The sequence below is a fragment of the Corvus cornix genome, chromosome 4, assembly GCF_000738735.6.
Source record: "Corvus cornix cornix isolate S_Up_H32 chromosome 4, ASM73873v5, whole genome shotgun sequence".
NCBI lineage: Eukaryota > Metazoa > Chordata > Aves > Passeriformes > Corvidae > Corvus > Corvus cornix.
In genome coordinates this window covers 11,635,255-11,654,127 of record NC_046334.1, presented here as the reverse complement: position 1 = coordinate 11,654,127, position 18,873 = coordinate 11,635,255, and the positions used below count along the sequence as shown (strand labels likewise).

The 18,873-nt window shown below is 38.6% G+C and overlaps 1 protein-coding gene across 11 annotated transcripts in view; it reads left to right on the top strand.

Moving 5' to 3' along the window:
• The window catches only part of INPP4B (inositol polyphosphate-4-phosphatase type II B), a 312,737-nt gene that overhangs the window by 125,894 nt on the left and 167,970 nt on the right, over positions 1 to 18,873 (top strand). For 9 of the 11 annotated variants that reach the window (XM_039550506.1, XM_039550504.1, XM_039550503.1 and 6 more), the window contains 2 exons: positions 11,835 to 11,953; positions 13,897 to 14,013. The exons of 1 other annotated variant lie outside the window; for it this stretch is intronic. In XM_039550506.1, coding sequence (XP_039406440.1) covers positions 11,835 to 11,953; positions 13,897 to 14,013 — 236 coding nt within the window. Of the gene's footprint in view, positions 1 to 11,810; positions 11,954 to 13,896; positions 14,014 to 18,873 lie in introns of those variants that run through there. One more of the 11 variants, XM_039550513.1, reaches the window with a different exon arrangement.

Genomic DNA, 18,873 nt, shown 5'->3' with positions numbered 1-18,873 from the left:
CTGCAGAATGCGGACGAGCAGCTGTGCCCTGCCACTGCCTGCCAGCCCAAGCCTGTCAGGAGAGGTGTGTGGTTTTCAAATCCTGACAGGGCCAGAGGTGGGCTTGGAGCTGCTCCGTGTCATCAGGGCTGAGACAGTCGGGATGTGCCCAGGAGCCAACCTGCAGGTGTGTAGGGACCTCTTACAGTTCAAAGCTTAAATGCCTGGGGACTTAAAATACCCCCAAAGCCAGGTAGCAGGTGTGTGGAGGCACAGAGTATTTGGTTTAAAACCCACTCGTGAATATCTCTGGATTGTTGTGAGTTTATGTTCAACTTTTTTACTGTCACTTTTTGCACTTGGTCATTTCTAAGCTTTAGCCCAGACTCTAGAACACTTCATGAAAAATTGCCTGGAGAATTCCGCCCATCTCTTTCCTTGTGTATCTTTCTCTGTGAAGGTAAAGTCACCTCATAATTCCAAAAGGGTAGAGATTATTTGGAAGACAAAAAGCAAGCAAATTATTTACAGGTTACAGTAGTCAAAGAGTTGGTGCTTCTTATGCAGAATGTTAATGACTAAACAAAAAATGAAGGAACTGTGTGTTGTTAGGCCAATAATATATTAACTGAAAACATTTTTAATAACTCAAAACCTGATAGCTCTTGACTTTTTTGACTCTAATGGTACTTTGCTGCGTTAGCTGAACATGTTTCAATGGCACTTGTTAAATACATCTCTGAATATGCCTGTAGAAATAATTGCAGTAATACTTTCATGTCATAAAACATTTCCCAATGGACTTGTTTTTAATCCTTATATGTGGAAACAGCAGTTACATAAATAGAAAAACATCTAATTAATAGAAGACTAAAGTCATCCTCCACTTTTGAACACATTAGTTACAGATGTACTTATTTTTGGAAACTCTGAAGTGCATGTCCTGCGGTGAGATTTGACACAAAAATGAGGTTCTCCTGCAGGGCCTGAGAAAATTGGAATTCTCCTAAATGTAGCAGCACAAAATCCCACACAACACTAAATGCAGCATGACTGGCAGACTGACCTGAGGTGCTTTACTGAAAACAAACAAAAAGCTTAAGAATGCTTTTCTTCATTGTTTTACCCCAACACTCTGTGGCTAATAAATTTTCCAGTCCAGTTATGGACACTTTAATTATTATGGTCTACTGTTTTTTTTAGAATGGTTTTTGCCTGTTATGTGGAATATAAAACTGATAAGTAATAAAGAAGCATTTTTAAAATTTACTTCAATCTTGTGCCAATGTTCAAAACAAGCTAAAGCTTCAATCTGGAATCCTATTTCTTTTAAGATTGATTTCTGAGAGATTGAAAGAGTGTAGAATTTCATTACGATGGGTTAAGAAGAATTTGGTCTTAGTGTTCCTTGAAGATGAGAATTCTTCACACCTGAGAAGCTGAGGATTGTTGGCTGTAGGATTGTAAATGAACTGCTTTAAAAACTGAAGTGGGCTAGCACTGTTTTCAACTTTGAGATGAAGAGCTGCAATACCTAGGTAATTCTGGATTTAAATCTCAAATCTGCCAGGGAGTCTCTCTACAGAGACATAGAAAAGACTTTTTTTCTTTTTTCCTTTTTTTTTTTTTTTGGTTTCCTTTTAATCCTTAACTAATATTTCCTTATACAAAGAGTGGAAATAATTTAAAATTATATCTCTGTGAAGAAGTCAGCTATGTCTTTACATGTGTCAGCACATCAAAATCAAGGCAGTTTAAAACATATTATTGTTGTGTGTAAATAGCCATTTTTCACCCTTGAAGAAACTTCTGCTGGAAATGAGAGTATATATTTATAGTATAAGGATCAAATTTTCTGGCTTGGGCCTTACTCCTTTGTAGAAATCATTAATGTCTCCCCTTTAAAATCTTCCTCAAAATACAAACTGCAGAGTTGGAAGTTTAGAGTAATAATTATGAGCCAGTATCTTGGAGGGGAAATGAGCTTGGTGTTGATTTTGAAGAAACTGCAAACAGAAATGTATGTGCTGCTTTAAAATTGTTACTTTAAAATAACATCTAGGTGATCACAACAGCTACAGTCACTATGGTGTATTTCACCCTGTACTTTTTAGAAGGCTGTTTGTCTGTACCACCAGGTTTCTCATGGCTGAGATACATTTTTTGGAGAACTTTAGGAGTAACGGTTATTCCTTCAGAATGCTCAAGTAAACAAATGCAGGATCCTCATGGGAGATGGATTCCTTGAAGCTCGTCCTCTGACATGACCCTTGACCTGTGCGCTTTTATTATTTCTGGACTCTGTCATTTATGTGAAAAAATACAAATATATGTTTTTTTAAAATTCCTTTACTTTGTTATCTCGTGCAGGTCCCATGCTATTAAAGCAATCATAATTTATTGGCCAGAATGACTGCTTCGAAATCCTCTCAGGTGTGGATACGATATACTGCTAGCAAGAATTTCTCTTGCTTCTTTCCAGTCCCGTGAGATATTTTTCTCTCTCACAGAAGATATTTGTAGAGTTCTATAAGCTATGAACACCTGCGACCTTGCAAAGCTTTGTTTATGGTACAGTAGGAAAATATTTTGACAATGGATGTTTTAGGATTTTAGGCAATCACCCCATGGGGTGGCTGATCCTTTAACCAATTAGACTATGAAGAAAAAAGTCTATAAAAGAGTTGTGAAATAATTAAATAAAGGAATCTTGCTGCACAATTCCTGCCTGTTCTCCTCCCTACCACTGCTCAGGAGTTAAGCATTGTCTCTTACTTGGACCTCTAATTTAGGTATTAATCCAGAACTGCCACCTTTTCAAACAAAGCTTTCTTATGTTATAACATCTTTTCCTTTCAATTGCAGCTTGAATGCAGATTATTTAAAATTTATCAAGCATTTTCCTACCAGGAAATTTAATCATTACTGGGCTAAAAGTGATTGTTCTGGATTGCAGAAATCTATTTTCTACTTTGATTAAAAGTGTGTCTTGCTCTTTTTTGCCTTGTCTTTGAAGTACATTTTAGTCTGCTTTCCTTTGAAACATGTCAGAGTGTAGGTTTTGTTTTGCTAAAAGGTCACCTCTGGCATATTGGAGGGATTAGTCAGTGCTTTGAATTGTGTTTTCTGTAAGGACCATCTTTTTAGCCTGTCTCACTAGTCGTTTTCAACATCAGACCCTATGCAGTGAGAACCAGTTGTGAACCAGCCTGTCATTTAGGATCCCAGCAGAGTGGGGGGTTAAAAAAAGAAAAATCATACACTGCCTACTTTTTTTTTAAAGGCCATATTTTACCTCTTTTCAGCACTACACATGTAGAGTACTAAAGGGCTCAAACATTCCTGCTGTCTTCCCTTAGAGTATATTGAGGAGGTGGTTTTGGTGGGGTTTTAAAATTATTTTGTTTTGGTTTTTTTTTTTTTTTTTTAATATTTGTGAAGTTAAAACTACATCATTTCTTGTCCCCTTTCTTGGCACAATGAAAGGAAGGAACACAGTTCTTCCCATACAGATGAATCTTAAGGCTGTTTAGTAACACAGTAGACCTATAGCTTTGCTTTTATTATTGCCTATCTTTTCTTTTGTGACTTACTGTTGTTAATACAGGTCCCTACTGCATCTCTTGTCCTGGCATCTTGATTTGATTACCTTTACTACGTAACATTTTTACTTAATGAAGGAATTAATAGTTTTATTCACCAGCAGAATCTCATGGGCATCAGAGCTGTGCCCACACATCAATTAGCTTACAATTAATTACAAAGCTGGCTCCAGAGAACTTTACAAAAAATCCTTAACGCAGCCTCTAAAGCTGCAGCATTTCTTAGGTGTACTCAAGTCAATGTTAACATCAGCTGGTTTGGGTGACATCTTGTCCCAGCTCCAGGTGGATCACTCCCTCATGAGGGCTGGGCTCCTGTAGCTGGACTTCCACCCAGAAGCCAGAGCAGCTGTCATGCAGCAAAGAAGTATCCTAAAAGCTTTCAGGTTGTCTAGAGCTCTTGCTGAACCTTCTTGTCTGCTGTAGTTGCTGGCCTGTGTTGCTTGACTGTCTGCTTTTGTTTTGAAAGGGGAGCTTTTTTCCTCGCCAAGCCTGAAAGTATCTTGTGAAGATGTGTATGGGGGCATGGATTTGGAGCCAGGCTAAGCAACAGCTGAATTTTCTTTACATAAGAGAAAAATCCTGTCTCTACAGTGTTGTAAAGTAATACTGCACACTGAGGATCAAACCATGTAATGCTGCACTTGACAACTTGTACAGCAGTAAATAAATGCTCATGTCAAAGGAAGCAATGCATGCTGTTGTAATAAAAACAGATGTGGCAGACTGAAAACTTTTAGACTTGGCACTTTTGGTTTTTTTCATCTTCTTGTGGTATTGCTGGTGTATTTTTTACATGTATTTTATTTCCAAAGAGATGGAAAATATTAGGAATCAGCAGAATATATTTTATTTATAAAATCTGAAAGAAATTGTTATAGGTTCTAGTTGTTTTCTGTGAGCTTATGGTATAAAGAAGGTCATAGTTCAAAGAAAAATGGAAGTCTGCTTACTATTTGCAGCTCTTCTGATTCTTCATCTGGTACTTAAACTAGTAACTGCTCTATTTTTTTGGGTAGTGATAAATTTGTGGAAGAAATTACAGCAAGATTACTTCTTCATTAGATACTTGATATGACAGTACTAGGAAAAGGTGAAAGAGGAAATGGCATTTAGCTCTGTTTCCATGAGATTTAAGCCCTTTTGTGGTATTCTGAAATAGCAACAACACCAAAATAAATTTCAGCCTTGGAATAGCAGTATCAAAATTGATTTTGATATGATAATATTTTGGAATGTAATAATGTGTAGCAAGTTTTTGTAAGGCTTCAAGCCCTTTTCCCCCCTGCCCCCCCTCCCTTCTTTCTCATCTCTCTCACTGGAAAACTGAAGGTCAGAGTCTAAATATCATTAAGTGGTGGTGCCATGAGTAGAATAGTTTTGAACAGAAGGTAAAGAGGATAGTTGAGAATCTAAAGCAAGCAGCAAGAGATCTGCTTTTCTATCACAAGAATACTGCAGCATCTCCAGAGAGTTTTCTGTTCTGTTAGAGTCACAGTGTGCTCAGTAAGGAAATGCAGTCTTTTTGGGAAAAATTCTATTTTTGTAATTACTTGAAAGAGATAACAGATACATATTCTCAGGCACATTTCCAAAAATTAAAAGAGTTTTAAAATCTTGATCAAGAGCAGTTTGTTTCATTACTTAAGGAAACAGCTTTTCTAAGCCAAGCTGGAAGTTCTCTTCTTGTTGCTGCTGTGTAGCTGAAGTGTACAGCACAGAGATTATGGAACTCAGTTCTCCACAACTGTAAATAAAGCTGGAGCAGGAGTGTGAATGTGCTGGAACAGATTGTCTGATGGTAGTGGCAGATCAATGCACAACAAATGCAAATAGCTCTGGATGGGTACTTAACACGTGTAACCGTGCATTCGCTCCTGCAGTGCAGATTTGATGCCTATGAGCTGTGTGTTGATCCAGTCAGCCTGTTTCCTGAGCCTCTTGCATCTATCATACTTAAACCCCTAAGTATCTGGGGCTGTCCAGGCTAAATAGCAGAGCTGTAAGAGGAAATAGGCCTGTTCTAGCATGTCAGAAGAATTGAAACCCCTGCTCAGAAAATACTGGCAATGGCAATGCTAAGGAAATGGCATTGCTAAGGAAACTTCCCTGACCTTCCTTCTGACCATCCAGGAGCCACTCTGGCATTCACACTCCATCACCTGAGCTGGGATCAAAGCTCCTTTGCAGCTACACCCCCCACACTCACACAGGCCTTACTCTGAAAGAGATCACTTCTGATTGTCATGGTGGTGATTCTAACCAGATTTATCACTTCATCTGCAAATAAGATGATGAGTGCAGCTGGCATCTCAACTCGTGGCCACGATCACTTATCCCTACCCTCCATCAGCATACAGCATTTCCCCCCAGCATCATTTATGTGTATCTTATTTCAATGACTCATAAATAATCATGTTCTTTTAGCTGCAAATTAAGTGGGTAATGACTGATGTTTTTCTGGGCAGCATATTGATATATTATTTACAGTTAGTACTGCTAGTATTGTTTGGTGTTTGTGGGGGTTTATTCCCCCAAAACCTGTACTTGCAGAAATGCCATAGAAGATAGCCTTTTTCATGCTTCATTTGGTAAGACTTCCCTGTCATCTTTCTCCTTGGATTGTTGGTAGAAATTTTCTTCCTGCTATTTATTGCAGATGTCCCTGAAGGGTACTAATTGTTTTATGTACGTGCATTTCCTTGAAAATATAACTAGGTTACTTTAGCAACCAGCTGTATGTTCCAGAGAACAGATACATTATTTTTATAGAAGCGTCTCATCCCCAGAGACAGGAACAGCGATCTTGAATAACTTCTTAGGTAAAAATCAGTGGATCTTTACTTATTTGTATATGTGCTCCAAATGTATTCTTCTGTTCCATAGCATTTCTTTTCATTGTAGAGTTCACCTGAATCTGAACGTCTATTTTGGCCACTACAATATTAAAGAGTGTCCCTTCTAATGCATAGCTCTTGCATGGCTACGTAGCTGTGCCCTCATTTTGTGATAACATGGACATTACAATTTTTGTGGCCTCACCCTTTGACATTTAGTGTTGCATGGTGAATTGTTCTGGGAGTCCACATTGCAAATTTGGGAGAAACTTCTCTGTTCTTTCTGTCCCTTTCTGTCCCCATCAGCAAACTGAAGCATTCCTGCTGGCATGGGAATGGGACACCCCAGAAGTATTTATAATAAACCAATTAATGAGATTTATTATGGAGTGTGGATACAAATATGCAGCTAGCAAAAATTTCTCTTGCTTCTTTCCAGTCCCGTGAGATATTTTTCTCTCTCACGGAAGATAATAGTAGAGTTCTATAAACTATGAACATCTGCAACCTTGCAAAGCTTTGTTTATGGTACAGTAGGAAGATATTTTGACAATGGAGGTTTTAGGATTTTAGCCAATCACCCTATGGGGTGGCTGATCCTTTGACCAATTAGACTATGAAGAAAAAAGTCTATAAAAGAGTTTGTAAAACAATTAAATAAAGGAATCTTGCTGCACAATTCCTGCCTGTTGGATTTCTCTTCTCCTCCCTACCACTGCAGGACACCGTGAATATGGAGCAATAGCAGGTGTGCTTATTAACACCATTCTGTGCTAATGCCCATCCTCAAATGTTCATCTCGGTTGCTTTCAGGCATGTTTTGCCATGCAGAGAACACACTGCTGTTCAGTTCTCAGCCCTCTCGCAGTTGCATTTGCACTCTTAATTCAAAAGTACGGCCAAAGCTTTCCTGTATGTTCCAAAATTGGATTATTCGTAAGATTTTGCATGTTGCTGAATCAAGGTATTCCTTTTCAGCAAAGGCAGAAGCAGTGGTGGTGTGCACTTTCTTCTCTTACACCTCCCTACCCTTCCCAACCCCCCCCTCCCCCCAGGGTGGAGGAAAGCAAGCTGTGTCCTGTTCAGTGCTCTGCTGGTAGCACAGGTCTGAGTGTGGTGTTCCCTCATTTAACATGTCCTTTTGCCCACTGAGGAGTAGCTACACCTTACTTAATCCGTTTATCAAGACAGACTGTACATTATTATTTATAAACTAAGTTGCTTTGGGATAATAATGCTGCTGTCAATGAAATGAATAAAAATTTGAACATTATGTTCACCTATATATGTGCATGTGAGACACAGGCTTTTCCCATGCCCCTGGTCTGCAGACACTACTAATTTTCTGTTGTTTTGATAGCGTACGAAATAGCGTGCCCTGGAGATAACAGGGCTATGTTGTTAATTCCTGTTCCTAGCCAGCCCCTTGGAATATGTTTTGGTTTGGAATATGGGAAGGAATGAAGCTGTGGGAAATGATGTTTCTGTTACTGGTTAAAGAAAGAGCTACCTTGGAAACTGTCATGTAGGCTAATACATGCATTGTGTGAATCCAGAGTATGAGAAGACAATATACTGTATTTTTTCTCACTAGAAAAAACAGCAATTCCATTTCAATGCTATTTCCCAATTTTTGGTCTCCTCCTTGGCTCATTTCCCAAACAACTCTGTGAACTCTGAGCTGGGGATGTCTTTCATTCCCACTGCCCATGTGGTTTGTTCTAGCTACTGGATCTTTTTCAGTTCTGGGAGATGCTGCAGCTCCCTATTTCTCTACCAGATTAATTTCTTTTGGCTCTAGTGGGCTTTGTGCTTGGAGCAGAGAGTACTGAGTGCCTGGGCAGAAGTGTTACAGTTTCAGGGAAGGTAGATGACGAATCTCCAGACTATTTCTATTTTGGGGTTCGATCGGCTGTTTTTTTTGTTTGTTTCCTATCTTCTTATTGTTATATAGTAATTGAGTTTTTTAGTTTTTCTCTTTGTACTCTCTTCCTCTAGAAGTAACATTTTCAAAAAATCCCCCAAGATCCCATGAGGAAACAGTAACCAGTCTTTCACTTCTTTACATGGGCACACACACAAAAGGACAAAGAGCACAGCCATCATGTCAGTGCAGCACAGAGAACAGTGAAATATCAGTAAAGGATTTGTTTCTTCCTGCTATCTTAACTTTTTTCTTTGTTGATATTAAAGTATAACTTACTCCTAATGCAGTTCTTCCTTAAACATTCATTGTATGCTGATAGGCTCAGCAGTGGTGGGATCACCAGGGGAATGGATGACTCAGGCTTTTACACACTGAGTCAACAGTCACAATGAGTAGATTCACATACTTTTGGCATGTAAGTACAAGCTGGCACTTCATTTCACTGAGTTTTGTTGATGAATTTTTCCAGAATTAATTCAGACATGGTGAAGTATTGAGAAGTAACCTGACCTGTGGTCTGCTGGGGCATAGGTTATGGTGGAAAGTGCATTGATGTTGTTACCTGTTGTTACCTGCTCTCATGGTGTTACATTCGCAGTTAAGGAAACAGCCTCAGAATGCTTGCGTTTTCATCAGTTTCTGTTTAAGTAGTATGCCAATAATACCTAACACACGTTTAAATATATAACATGTAGCTGGTCTGCTTTCCTAACTGTGTAATGTTTCACTTTGTCCGGTCTGTTTCTTTGAAGACCTAAGATTTTCAGAGATACAGATAGTAAAATAGTTCAAAGGGCAATAATGCAGCATGGGGCTGTAAAGCTTGCCAGGCTGTGAACAGGATATAACAAGTTTTATTCTTTGGCGTCAGCTTAAAAGTAATCCTTTTGTTTTGTTAAACTTTTCATTTGGGCTGTTTTGAAGGGAAGTGATGCACTGTGGCTTAAGCAGACAGCTTCTGTGTTCTTTACCAGGGCAACTTTATTGAATATCCTCTCTGACTGAAAGGCGAGTTGTGAACAGCAGTAGCCCAGTGTCACAATAGAGATAAATAACACTGTCATCAAAGTAGATGCAGGTTTCATTTAATTTCATTTATCCTTCTGCACCAGTGTCTCCCAAAGAGTTCTGATGCTTTATGCTGATCCTCCCTACTGGAGATATGCAGATGAGTTATTTTCCTGTCAGCTCTATCCAATGAAATTCAAGATCATGCTGCTAAGCCACCTTTAGACAAGAAAAATGATCTAATGACTGGATTGCAGTACTGTCACAGAAATAAATTGCCTCCTATGCACAGCTAACACCAAGGTGGTGACCACTTAGTGCAAATCTTATTCCTATTGTTAAAGGTTTCTCAATAAGATAAAAGCCTGTGCTCTTGGCAGCTAAAAGATTCAGTCACATCTAGATAACGTATTTGAGACAATCCACAAGTAGATCAAACTATTATTTGTGTGGGTTTTAGCTCCATTCATCATGCACTAGTACTTTTTGCAAGAGTTCAGCTGTAGGGCTCTTACCAGAGTCACTGGTAGTGTTTTTTGGGGATCTAATTTTATATTTCCTAAGTGTGTGTGTCTCTCTGTTTTTCTCTCTTTTGTTGTGTTTCATTGAATTGTGAGCTGGCTAGCCTTCCTTTGTGGTGGGTGCGAAAAATGTGACTGTCTCTCTGTTCCAGCTTCTGATAGTGAACATGAGCTCTCTTGCCATTCCTCTGAAACTATGCTACATTCTAAAAAAATTATTATAGAGTGCAATATTTAAGGGTTGTATGGTGGCATGAGATCAGGTTTTGTGGGGAGAAATGGCTGTATTTGGAAATCTCAGTGATCCTCTACTACTTCTTTGATCAGCTCTAGAGAGGACAAAGTCAAGTAATGTCAAATAATGTCAAAAGGTGTCTGCTTTGGCAACTGTGTTTCAGTAAGTCTACTTATGTAATTTTTCAGGTGATGTCAAGTAGTGCTAATATTCAGTCATTTTAATAATATGGTGAGTCTTATCAGCAAAGACTTGCTGGCAACTTGCTATTTGAGCCTGATGCTGTTACATCAGCTGTTTTGTAAAGATTGCATCATGCAGAAACTTTTTTGCTTATCCCACTTTTTCTACCAAATTATAATAGGGTCAGTTTGAGACTATGTATTAGCAATTTGGACTAAAGCAAAAATTTTAATCCCTGAAGGTTAGATTTAATTGTCTCCCTGTCTCTTTTAACTGTAATAAAAGAGTGGTAAAAAAGCTTCAGCCAGTTTTCCTTTTATTTACTCCAGCAGCAGGTTCAAGCCCAAAGGAAAAAAAAAGGTACAAAACAAGCTGAGTTGGTCTTTTGTACATATCAGAGTTTTTCTAGCCTTGGCTTCTCATCAGAGCAAGTTTGCTTGCTGTGAGGATAATCTGACTCACCTTTTGAAAAGTTAAAGTTCAGCTGCACTTGAGGAAGCCCCTGGTAGGCAGTGGCTCATAGAAAATACCCTCAGCTCTTTCTTGACAATTACCCTCTCTGAAACAGAAGGCTTTTCTTTGCTTGCCTCAAGCTTCTGAGATCCCAGGGTAGTTTGTTACCCTTCAGAAAGCTGTGGGTAGATCCCACCGCAGTGTTCACTGCTATATTCCTTAGGGAAGAATGAAAGGTGGATGGTTTTTGCTTTTGAGCCAATGCATGTCCCATTAATCTGCATCCCTTCTGTGGAGCAGCTAACGGTGCATTTATTTATTTATTTTCTCCTCCTTTTTTTTCAGTGCTTTCACCCTTTCAGTTTGAAGGCACAAGGTGTGTTGGTCTAAAGAATGATCTCAGTCACCTGCATGGCTCTAAGCCCAGGATAAAAATGAATTATTAAACCAGAACTGAATTTCTCTATTAGGTAGAATGAGTTTTAATAATGATGCTATATATGCAGAATGCAATTCCCATTTATATACCAATCACTGATGAAAGAATTGGTTATGTTGCTGTCTGCTTTTAGTTATGTAGATATATACCTGAAAACTAGTTCTGCTAAGTTCACAAGTTGTAACAAGCTCTATAAGCCAACCTAACTACTGATAGCAATTAGCTGGTTTAGAACGTGTTTGAAACGGTCATGTAACTGGGAAAATTGTCAGACAAGAAAGGATCCAATAAGGCTGCTAAGAGAGATTTTGTGGGCAAATTAAATGAGTGCTTATGTAAAATTAACTACTATTGCAGCGTGTGTAAGTGTGCGTGTATGCGCACGCACGCTTGTGGACTGGAGCTGATGAGCCTCTGACAGGGAGCTTTGCAGAAGCTGCAAGTATTTTTAGTGGAAACGAGATCTCAGCTCAGTTCTGCAGCATGTGACTTCCTATTTCTGTAGGTTACTTCCAAGGGACTTCCTCTGTTAAATCGACTTGTCTCCGGAGATTTAATCTGGAGCCGGAGCATGGTCTGCTTTGTCCTGTGCCTGTGACAGCATTTTCCCAGAGTTTGCTTTTGAGTATTTTATTTTGTACTGTCTCCAGCATGCAAGGATCTAGTGGCTGCTACCCGTGATCGGAAGCTAAATACGTTTATCCAAGTCTCAGTGGTGCATCCAGCAGAGCACATTTTGACGCGGTATTCAAGCACTGAAATCGTGGAGGTGAGAGTCTTTCTTATTCAATTAACATGTTGATTAATGTATCGCTCATTTCTTCCTTAGAAAGTGAATGAGGAATAAAACAAGTTAGTGCATAGTCTTGGGTAAGACAAGCACACTCTGGCAGTTAGTAAAGCATACCTAAGTGTGCTGTAGTTCTTGGCATTTAACCAGGATAAACAGAAATTAACTTGGCTTTTCATGAAAGCTCTGTTGTTCCAAGTAGAGGCATGAAGAATATTCCAGTTCTCCAGACATAAGTTCAGAATGAAACAGGGAATGGTTGCTCTCATGAAGGGACAAGGCAATACAAAATAAAGCTGAATTAAGAGTACAGCAAGTTTGGAAGGTGTTTTTAAATTGCAGAAAAACATACGTGTATTATGTGGTGTGTCATCCTATTTGCTTCTTGCTCTATTTTTTCCATTAGAGAGTTGATGCTTTTGCAATTTGAAAAATACTACCCTGTGTCTATAATTTGGAAAAAGAATGTGTGTACGTAATGTCTGTGACTTTATGTAACATAATTAATAACTTGCATCATACATTACAACAAAAGTTGTCTGAGGCTGCTTTGCTAGTCCTCACTTTGCCCTGTAAGCATCGGTGTCAGAAACAGCAAAAATGGTTCAGAGAAAATGAAGAGTGAGCAATGTAGGTGTAACTTACTTAACTTACTGGAGAGACTCATTAAGAGCAGGGAAGTCTCATTGTAAACACACACACAATTTCATCAGAGGCTTGTTTTAACTGTTAAATACAATGAGAATATTTCACGAGCTCTTTGTGTGATTACTTACAACCAACTACTAATTAAATTATTATGGTTTCAGCCCTCAACCATCCTGAAACTGCTTAATTCAAATATCTTGTATCTGATCAGGATGCTTCATTGCAGACTGTCTGGAATGATGTCGTGCAAAAGATGAATAGATAACTATATATTTTTTTTTTAATAGAAGTTGATGCATTTCCTAACACAATGTCCTAGACCTCAATAAATTCCTGAATTTGTTTTGTCAAGGTTCTCAGCTTTGTAGTCAAGCTTTGGTGAGGGGAAGGCAGGTGCACAGAAAGTTATTTCTTTAAGATAAATTACCTTTGTCATGCACAATCCTTTTTTTCACTTAATAGAAAATTTAAGGATACATGCCTGGTAATCTTAGGAAATTAAGTATAATTAAACATTAAGAAATTATAAGCAACATTTTGTATGATTCATTTAATTGTATATCTTTTGCTATGATACAGTTACCTCTGTGTACAGCTTTTAGGTATAATCATAATGTTTCAAAGCACAGGAATGTTATTTTATTTCAGTACTGCCTAAAGAGGAGTATTTCAATCCCCCCTCCACAAATCAATATCCTTAATGCAATACCGAGAGTCTTCCTAGCATTTCTATGTGCTTATTATTGTGACTTAATGAAGATTGCTCTTTTTTGTATGTGTGTGGAAGTTAAATCTTTAGTTTTGCTACTTTAAGTGAAGATTGTATGTTGAATGTAATCGTGGTGCTGGTGCGTAACCAGTGTCAAACTGCGACATTCATTTAAATTAAGATGAAATTGTGGTACTTTCAGAAAGCGTCATGGGAGTAAGAAAGGGTTTGGTTACTACAGGTTGTATTCCAGAACCTGACACTGGCTGAGATGTTTAAAAACATGTTGCTAGGCTCTCAGAAGCACTTCATATCCTTTCCAGTTAAAAAAGTTTCCAGGAAGTTGTGGTTTTGTTTGGTTTTTGCTTGTTTGTTTTTAGTTTTCCTGATAAAGTTTTTTGTTTTTAAAGTTGTTTGTTTTTCTCATTGATTGGGTAATAATACTGAGCTGTTCCCATCTCTCTGCTGTAGACAGCTGACACCTTTTGGGTTTCTGTACCTCCATACCGACATCCCACACATTGCACAGCTGTTACCTTACCGAATGTTTACTCATGTTGCACAGGGTACAAAAGATCCACTGTTTTTGACTGGTGTGACCTTCCCACCGGAATACCCCATCTATGAGGAAACTAAAATAAAACTAACAGTCTATGATGTCAAGGATAAATCCCAAGACACGGTAAGTGCTTTGCTTCATTTCTTGCACAGATCTTACTGAGGAATAAGTTTCTTGCTGTGTTGTTCTTCAGCTCGCATTAGCAAACTGGGGAAATGGGTTGATGTAAAATTGGTTTTCTTGTTCTCTTGTGCCTAAAATCTACTTTATCTGTTGATATATTAGAGAAGAGAGAAAGAGAACCATGTACTCAAAATGGGCACTTTGCTATTGGCTTTTTTGCTGGTTACATGAATCAGCACAGGTATTCCTGGCAAATAAAAGATTGCTCTGGCATGCTTTTTAAGGGCAGAGAACACATGGAATAGACTGAGATAGCACCACTGTGAATAATTTTTCAGAAATATGTTTCTGATAATATTTTACTTATATGCACAAACCAGAATGACAGTAGAGCGTGTCACCTGGGAGTGAGCTACTCATATTTTATTTTAATCTCTTGTGTGGTGATACCTGCAGCTTTTCTGTCGCTGCTTCCATTATTGATTTGTAGCAGTCTAAGCTCTACAGTGCCACTGCTAAAGGTGAATCATTTGGGGTTCTGGTGTTGTACATTCTTGGATACAGAGTCAGCTTTTTATCCTTGGAAAGTTACTCATTTTAACTGATATGTGAGGTCAGTGGGACAATCTGAGTGATTTAACTGCCAAATACAGAGCTTGAGTGCTATTTTATGTGCTCCAGGTGATCTAAGACTTACAGAGGTAGATGTCATCATAGGACCTATGGGAGATATGTATTTTTCTTCTGTGGCAGTTGGAGTCCAGCTGATAGTTTTCTCTTGGGCATCAAGAATTGCCCATGACACCTGTATTTCATTAGCTGAATTGCTCTTTACATATCTGTTGTTGGCACCCACCATGATTAAAGCAAGTGCAAGCTTATGTCCTGACTGTATATGTGTTCATTATCCATAAGAAGGAAATAAAAGGCATAATTCAAAGCTTGAGACTGTCTTTGAACAGCTTACAAAAGTAAAGTTCTATTTTAGAGAACTCATAATTTTTTTCAGGTGGAAAATTATTGATCTATTTGTTTAAATGTTCAACCTTTGTGAGCCAGCTTGTTGGTTCTGTCCCCTCACTGTGCTCTTTCACAGAAAAGTGTGGAATATTTTAGGCGTAGAGTCTGGATTTCTTCTCTATTTAAGAATAACTGGGGAAGGGGCACGTACATGCATTTTCAAAATGTATATATTTTAAATTTGGTAATGGATTAGGCTGCAGGGGCTTAAAATGGGATCTACTGTTTATTCAATAGAGTTGTCACCTGTGGAATGGTAACAGGAATTGAGTGAATGGAGTTGGACTTTGTCCTTCCCTTCCAGTTTCATTCTGACTCACAAATGTTAGAAAATAATATCCTATCTGTAAGTGATAAAAGTGGACTGGATCCATAGTACTGTTTCCTGTGCTACTGCTTTTCTAGCTGCAGGCTTCTCTACTGCCATTTATGCAGGAGAAGATCTACCCTAGAGAATTAATACAATTTGATAAGCTTTTTACAAACCCGTAAGAACTTTTTGTAACTGTTCCTTACAAGTGTAGTACAGGACTAGAGTCTCTCCCAAGGAATCCCATTGACGTAGCTTGTAAATCATGAGAGAATACCTTTGTCTTTTGTCATAGAATTTACATTGTTCCTATGTGAAACATTCTAGATCTATAGGCTGTAGTATCTTTTTGTAGGGGAAAATACTAATCCCATCTCTGGTTTACACACATTTAGCATTTTTTACTACTCAGCCTTTTTAAAGCTGGATGTAGGTAAGAAAAAATTAAAGAGTTGAGATTTAAATCAAGGTGGGCTGCAGCATATATGAATGACCCAGTCTACCCTGGTTGCAACTTCATTTGTGGCAATATTTGCACTTCTGTTTACATACTAAAATATCAGTGATGCTAAAACTTGACTTTCTTACCTGTAATTAAGTAGAAGCCATCACACTTGCTATTAGTTTGGGTGACTTTTTTTTCAAGTCTGGATGTTTATGTAGATTCATAAAAGTCAGGTTTAAATGAGCTATAATTTGATACCATTACCAGCATAGCTGCACCAGCACTGACTTCTATGCTTGCTTCACAACCCAAGAAATGGGATGTGTCCATTTGGTAGTAAAAGTGCTCCAAGTGCTGTGGTGTCACAGTTCTGATTCTCCAGTCTACAGTAAAGCTGACTTTCTTGTTCTTCAGAAAGTGCTGCCACAGCTTATGGCTGCCAAACAGAGTCCCACCATTCCTCCAAACAGACAGGTAATCCACTTGGGGGTGGAGGGGAATTCAGGCCTGCTAGGTATGCTCTGCTCTTCTAGGCTGAGCTTTCAGGGCAGACACTAGCTCAAATAATTGGGTATTTATGGCAGAAATAAACCTTGGATTTGACTGTGAGATATTTCACAGAAATTGTGCTACAGTAATAATTCCCATCAGCATCAGGGCTGTGACACTGCTTGCCTTGTTTAATAAGCTCAAAGTAGCTAATATCCCTTGTCACAAATATATACTTTACCTTTTCTTATTTCTCTTGTAATTAAAGTGCAGCTATAAGAAGTGAATTCTGTGCATTAATTAAACTCAGTAGGATTTTACTGCCACAAATAGAAGACTGTAGAGAAGGTGGCGAAAGGGCAGCAAGTACATCACAGGGTAAAGTGTTTTCTTGGGTTTTGCCTAAACCTGACTCTATCTATACAAGAGAATTAACTCTGATTTTCAAACCTGCTGGTTTTTTACTCTAATACAAAAATAACTAAATACTTCTTGGTTTGTGCACACAGGTCATAATATTAAAGTGAATGAGGATTCTCCTCACTGACAAACAACCAGAATTTATTTTTGGCCTGCTCTTTTAAAAAAGTGTTGAAAATAACCTTTCAATGCTAGTATTCCCATACCAGAAAGCAGATAGTTACTTCACTCTTGCCTGTAACTTAACTTATATTATGTAAGAAGTGTGGGTTAATTATATTGAAATACTGTGCAGCTGGGATCACATTCACTGTACTATGTTCTGACTGCACTTTTCACTTTTTATGCATCTCTGTCTGATGTTGATCATAATTATATCTTGGCTGTGTCAGACTTTCTGTAATTGAGCTTTTTAATGTAATAATACTGAGGTTTTTGTTTGTTTTGACTAGTCTTTCTAAGAGATTAGTTACTGTAAGTTTTCATGTAAATAGAAACTTTAAAGAAAGACTGTGGTGTACTCAGTTTACTTTGATACAATTATGTACTAGTTTGAAAACAAACCAGTGGGAGGCACCAAGTCAGAATAACAATTTAACGGAAATTAAAGAAAAGGAAAAAAAGTAAAAGAAAACACTGGTTCAAACTGACAGAGTCAAGATACAACCTGAGTCCCTATTAGGCAGGGTGGTGGTAGCAGTCTGGTAGAATGGTGGCTGCAGTCCTCTGAAGTGGTGATCCTGTAGTAAAGGGGTCTGCTCTTCCTCAGAAGGTCCAGTGGTGGCTGTGTAGCTCCTGTCCTCTGGAAATCCAGTGGAAAGGGTTGTCTCTGGTGTTCAGAGTCTCAGATTATATCCATGATGGGATGCTTGGTTCCTCCCTCTGGGTGGAGCATCTCACAATGGGGTAATGAGTCATGAGGCCAAGTGTTGATAAGGCTCATTAACAGAAGATAGTCTGGAGGGAGTTATCTCTGAGTCATGCAGCAGGACAATGATGGGCCATTAACAGAAAGATAGTCTGGGGGGAGGAGGCAAGGAAACACTGCCCCACCTGATTTCAACAGCTCATGAGGATGGTAATGGAATACAATGCAACCCAGGACAACTTAGAATAGAGTATTTGGAACGTTTATGAAATATCATTTAAATGTATCCAGTGAAACCATGCATACAGATCGGTGCGTAATGCCACATTATGAAAAATGTAGAGTGACATCTGTTTCTACATCACAAAGATTTTTCTTCCCATATTGCCATGAGCAAATTTACGTTCCCTTGGCTTGAGCTACACTGTCTTTAGGATTTTAGAAAGTTTGGGTTTTGTTGGCTGGGGCTGTACCTGTTCTTTGTCATTGTCCAATAAGATCAGAATGATATGCTCGTAAACTGTTCAAAAATCACCTCTGTCTTACTTTTACACGAGCATGCTGTTCTTATAGGCATGCAGGTTAGCCCAGTTTGGTCTAGCAAGTTTTAGAGCTGAAGCCGGGTGCATTCTCTGGGAAAATACTGCATAGCACAAGTCAGGTACCACTGCCACATGACAGAGCCACAGAAAATACAAAGCTGATGATTTTGTGTTACATTGTGAGGAGTCCTAGTGACTAATCTGGAAGGCAGCAGTCTTTGCTCTGTGTTTGGAATATGTGTGTCCTGCAGCAAGAGTTCTGAACTTCACATGCAGTGAAGTTGGGCTGCCTCTTTCATCCACGCATGGACAAGTGGTGGGAGCAGAGGACAGGAGCAACTTTCTATACCTGCTCAGAACTTTTCTTTGCATCACCCCTTCAAAGATAATCTCCTTTGGATGGATATCACTACTGGAATTTGTGTGTGATGCTGAAAGTTACACACAGCCACTCTAATGTTGTCTCCTGAGAGCAAGGAGAAACAGGATGTCTAGAAGGTTGTTGAAATATAACACATTTGACAGTCTGGTCTCCCTTTTTTCACTTCCCAAATTTCATCTCAATCACTGAGAATAAAATTAGATTAATTTGATAACTTTAGAAGTAGTGGGGCTAGAAGTTCAGTTTTGGATATGGTTCCCATTAATATAAACAAAATTGCCGAATCAAAATTAATAAAGAAATGACATTTATTATGCGACTGAAATATCGGTTTCAAATGCCACGATCGAGAAAAACAGCACCGAGCCCGGGGTCGGAGCTGGG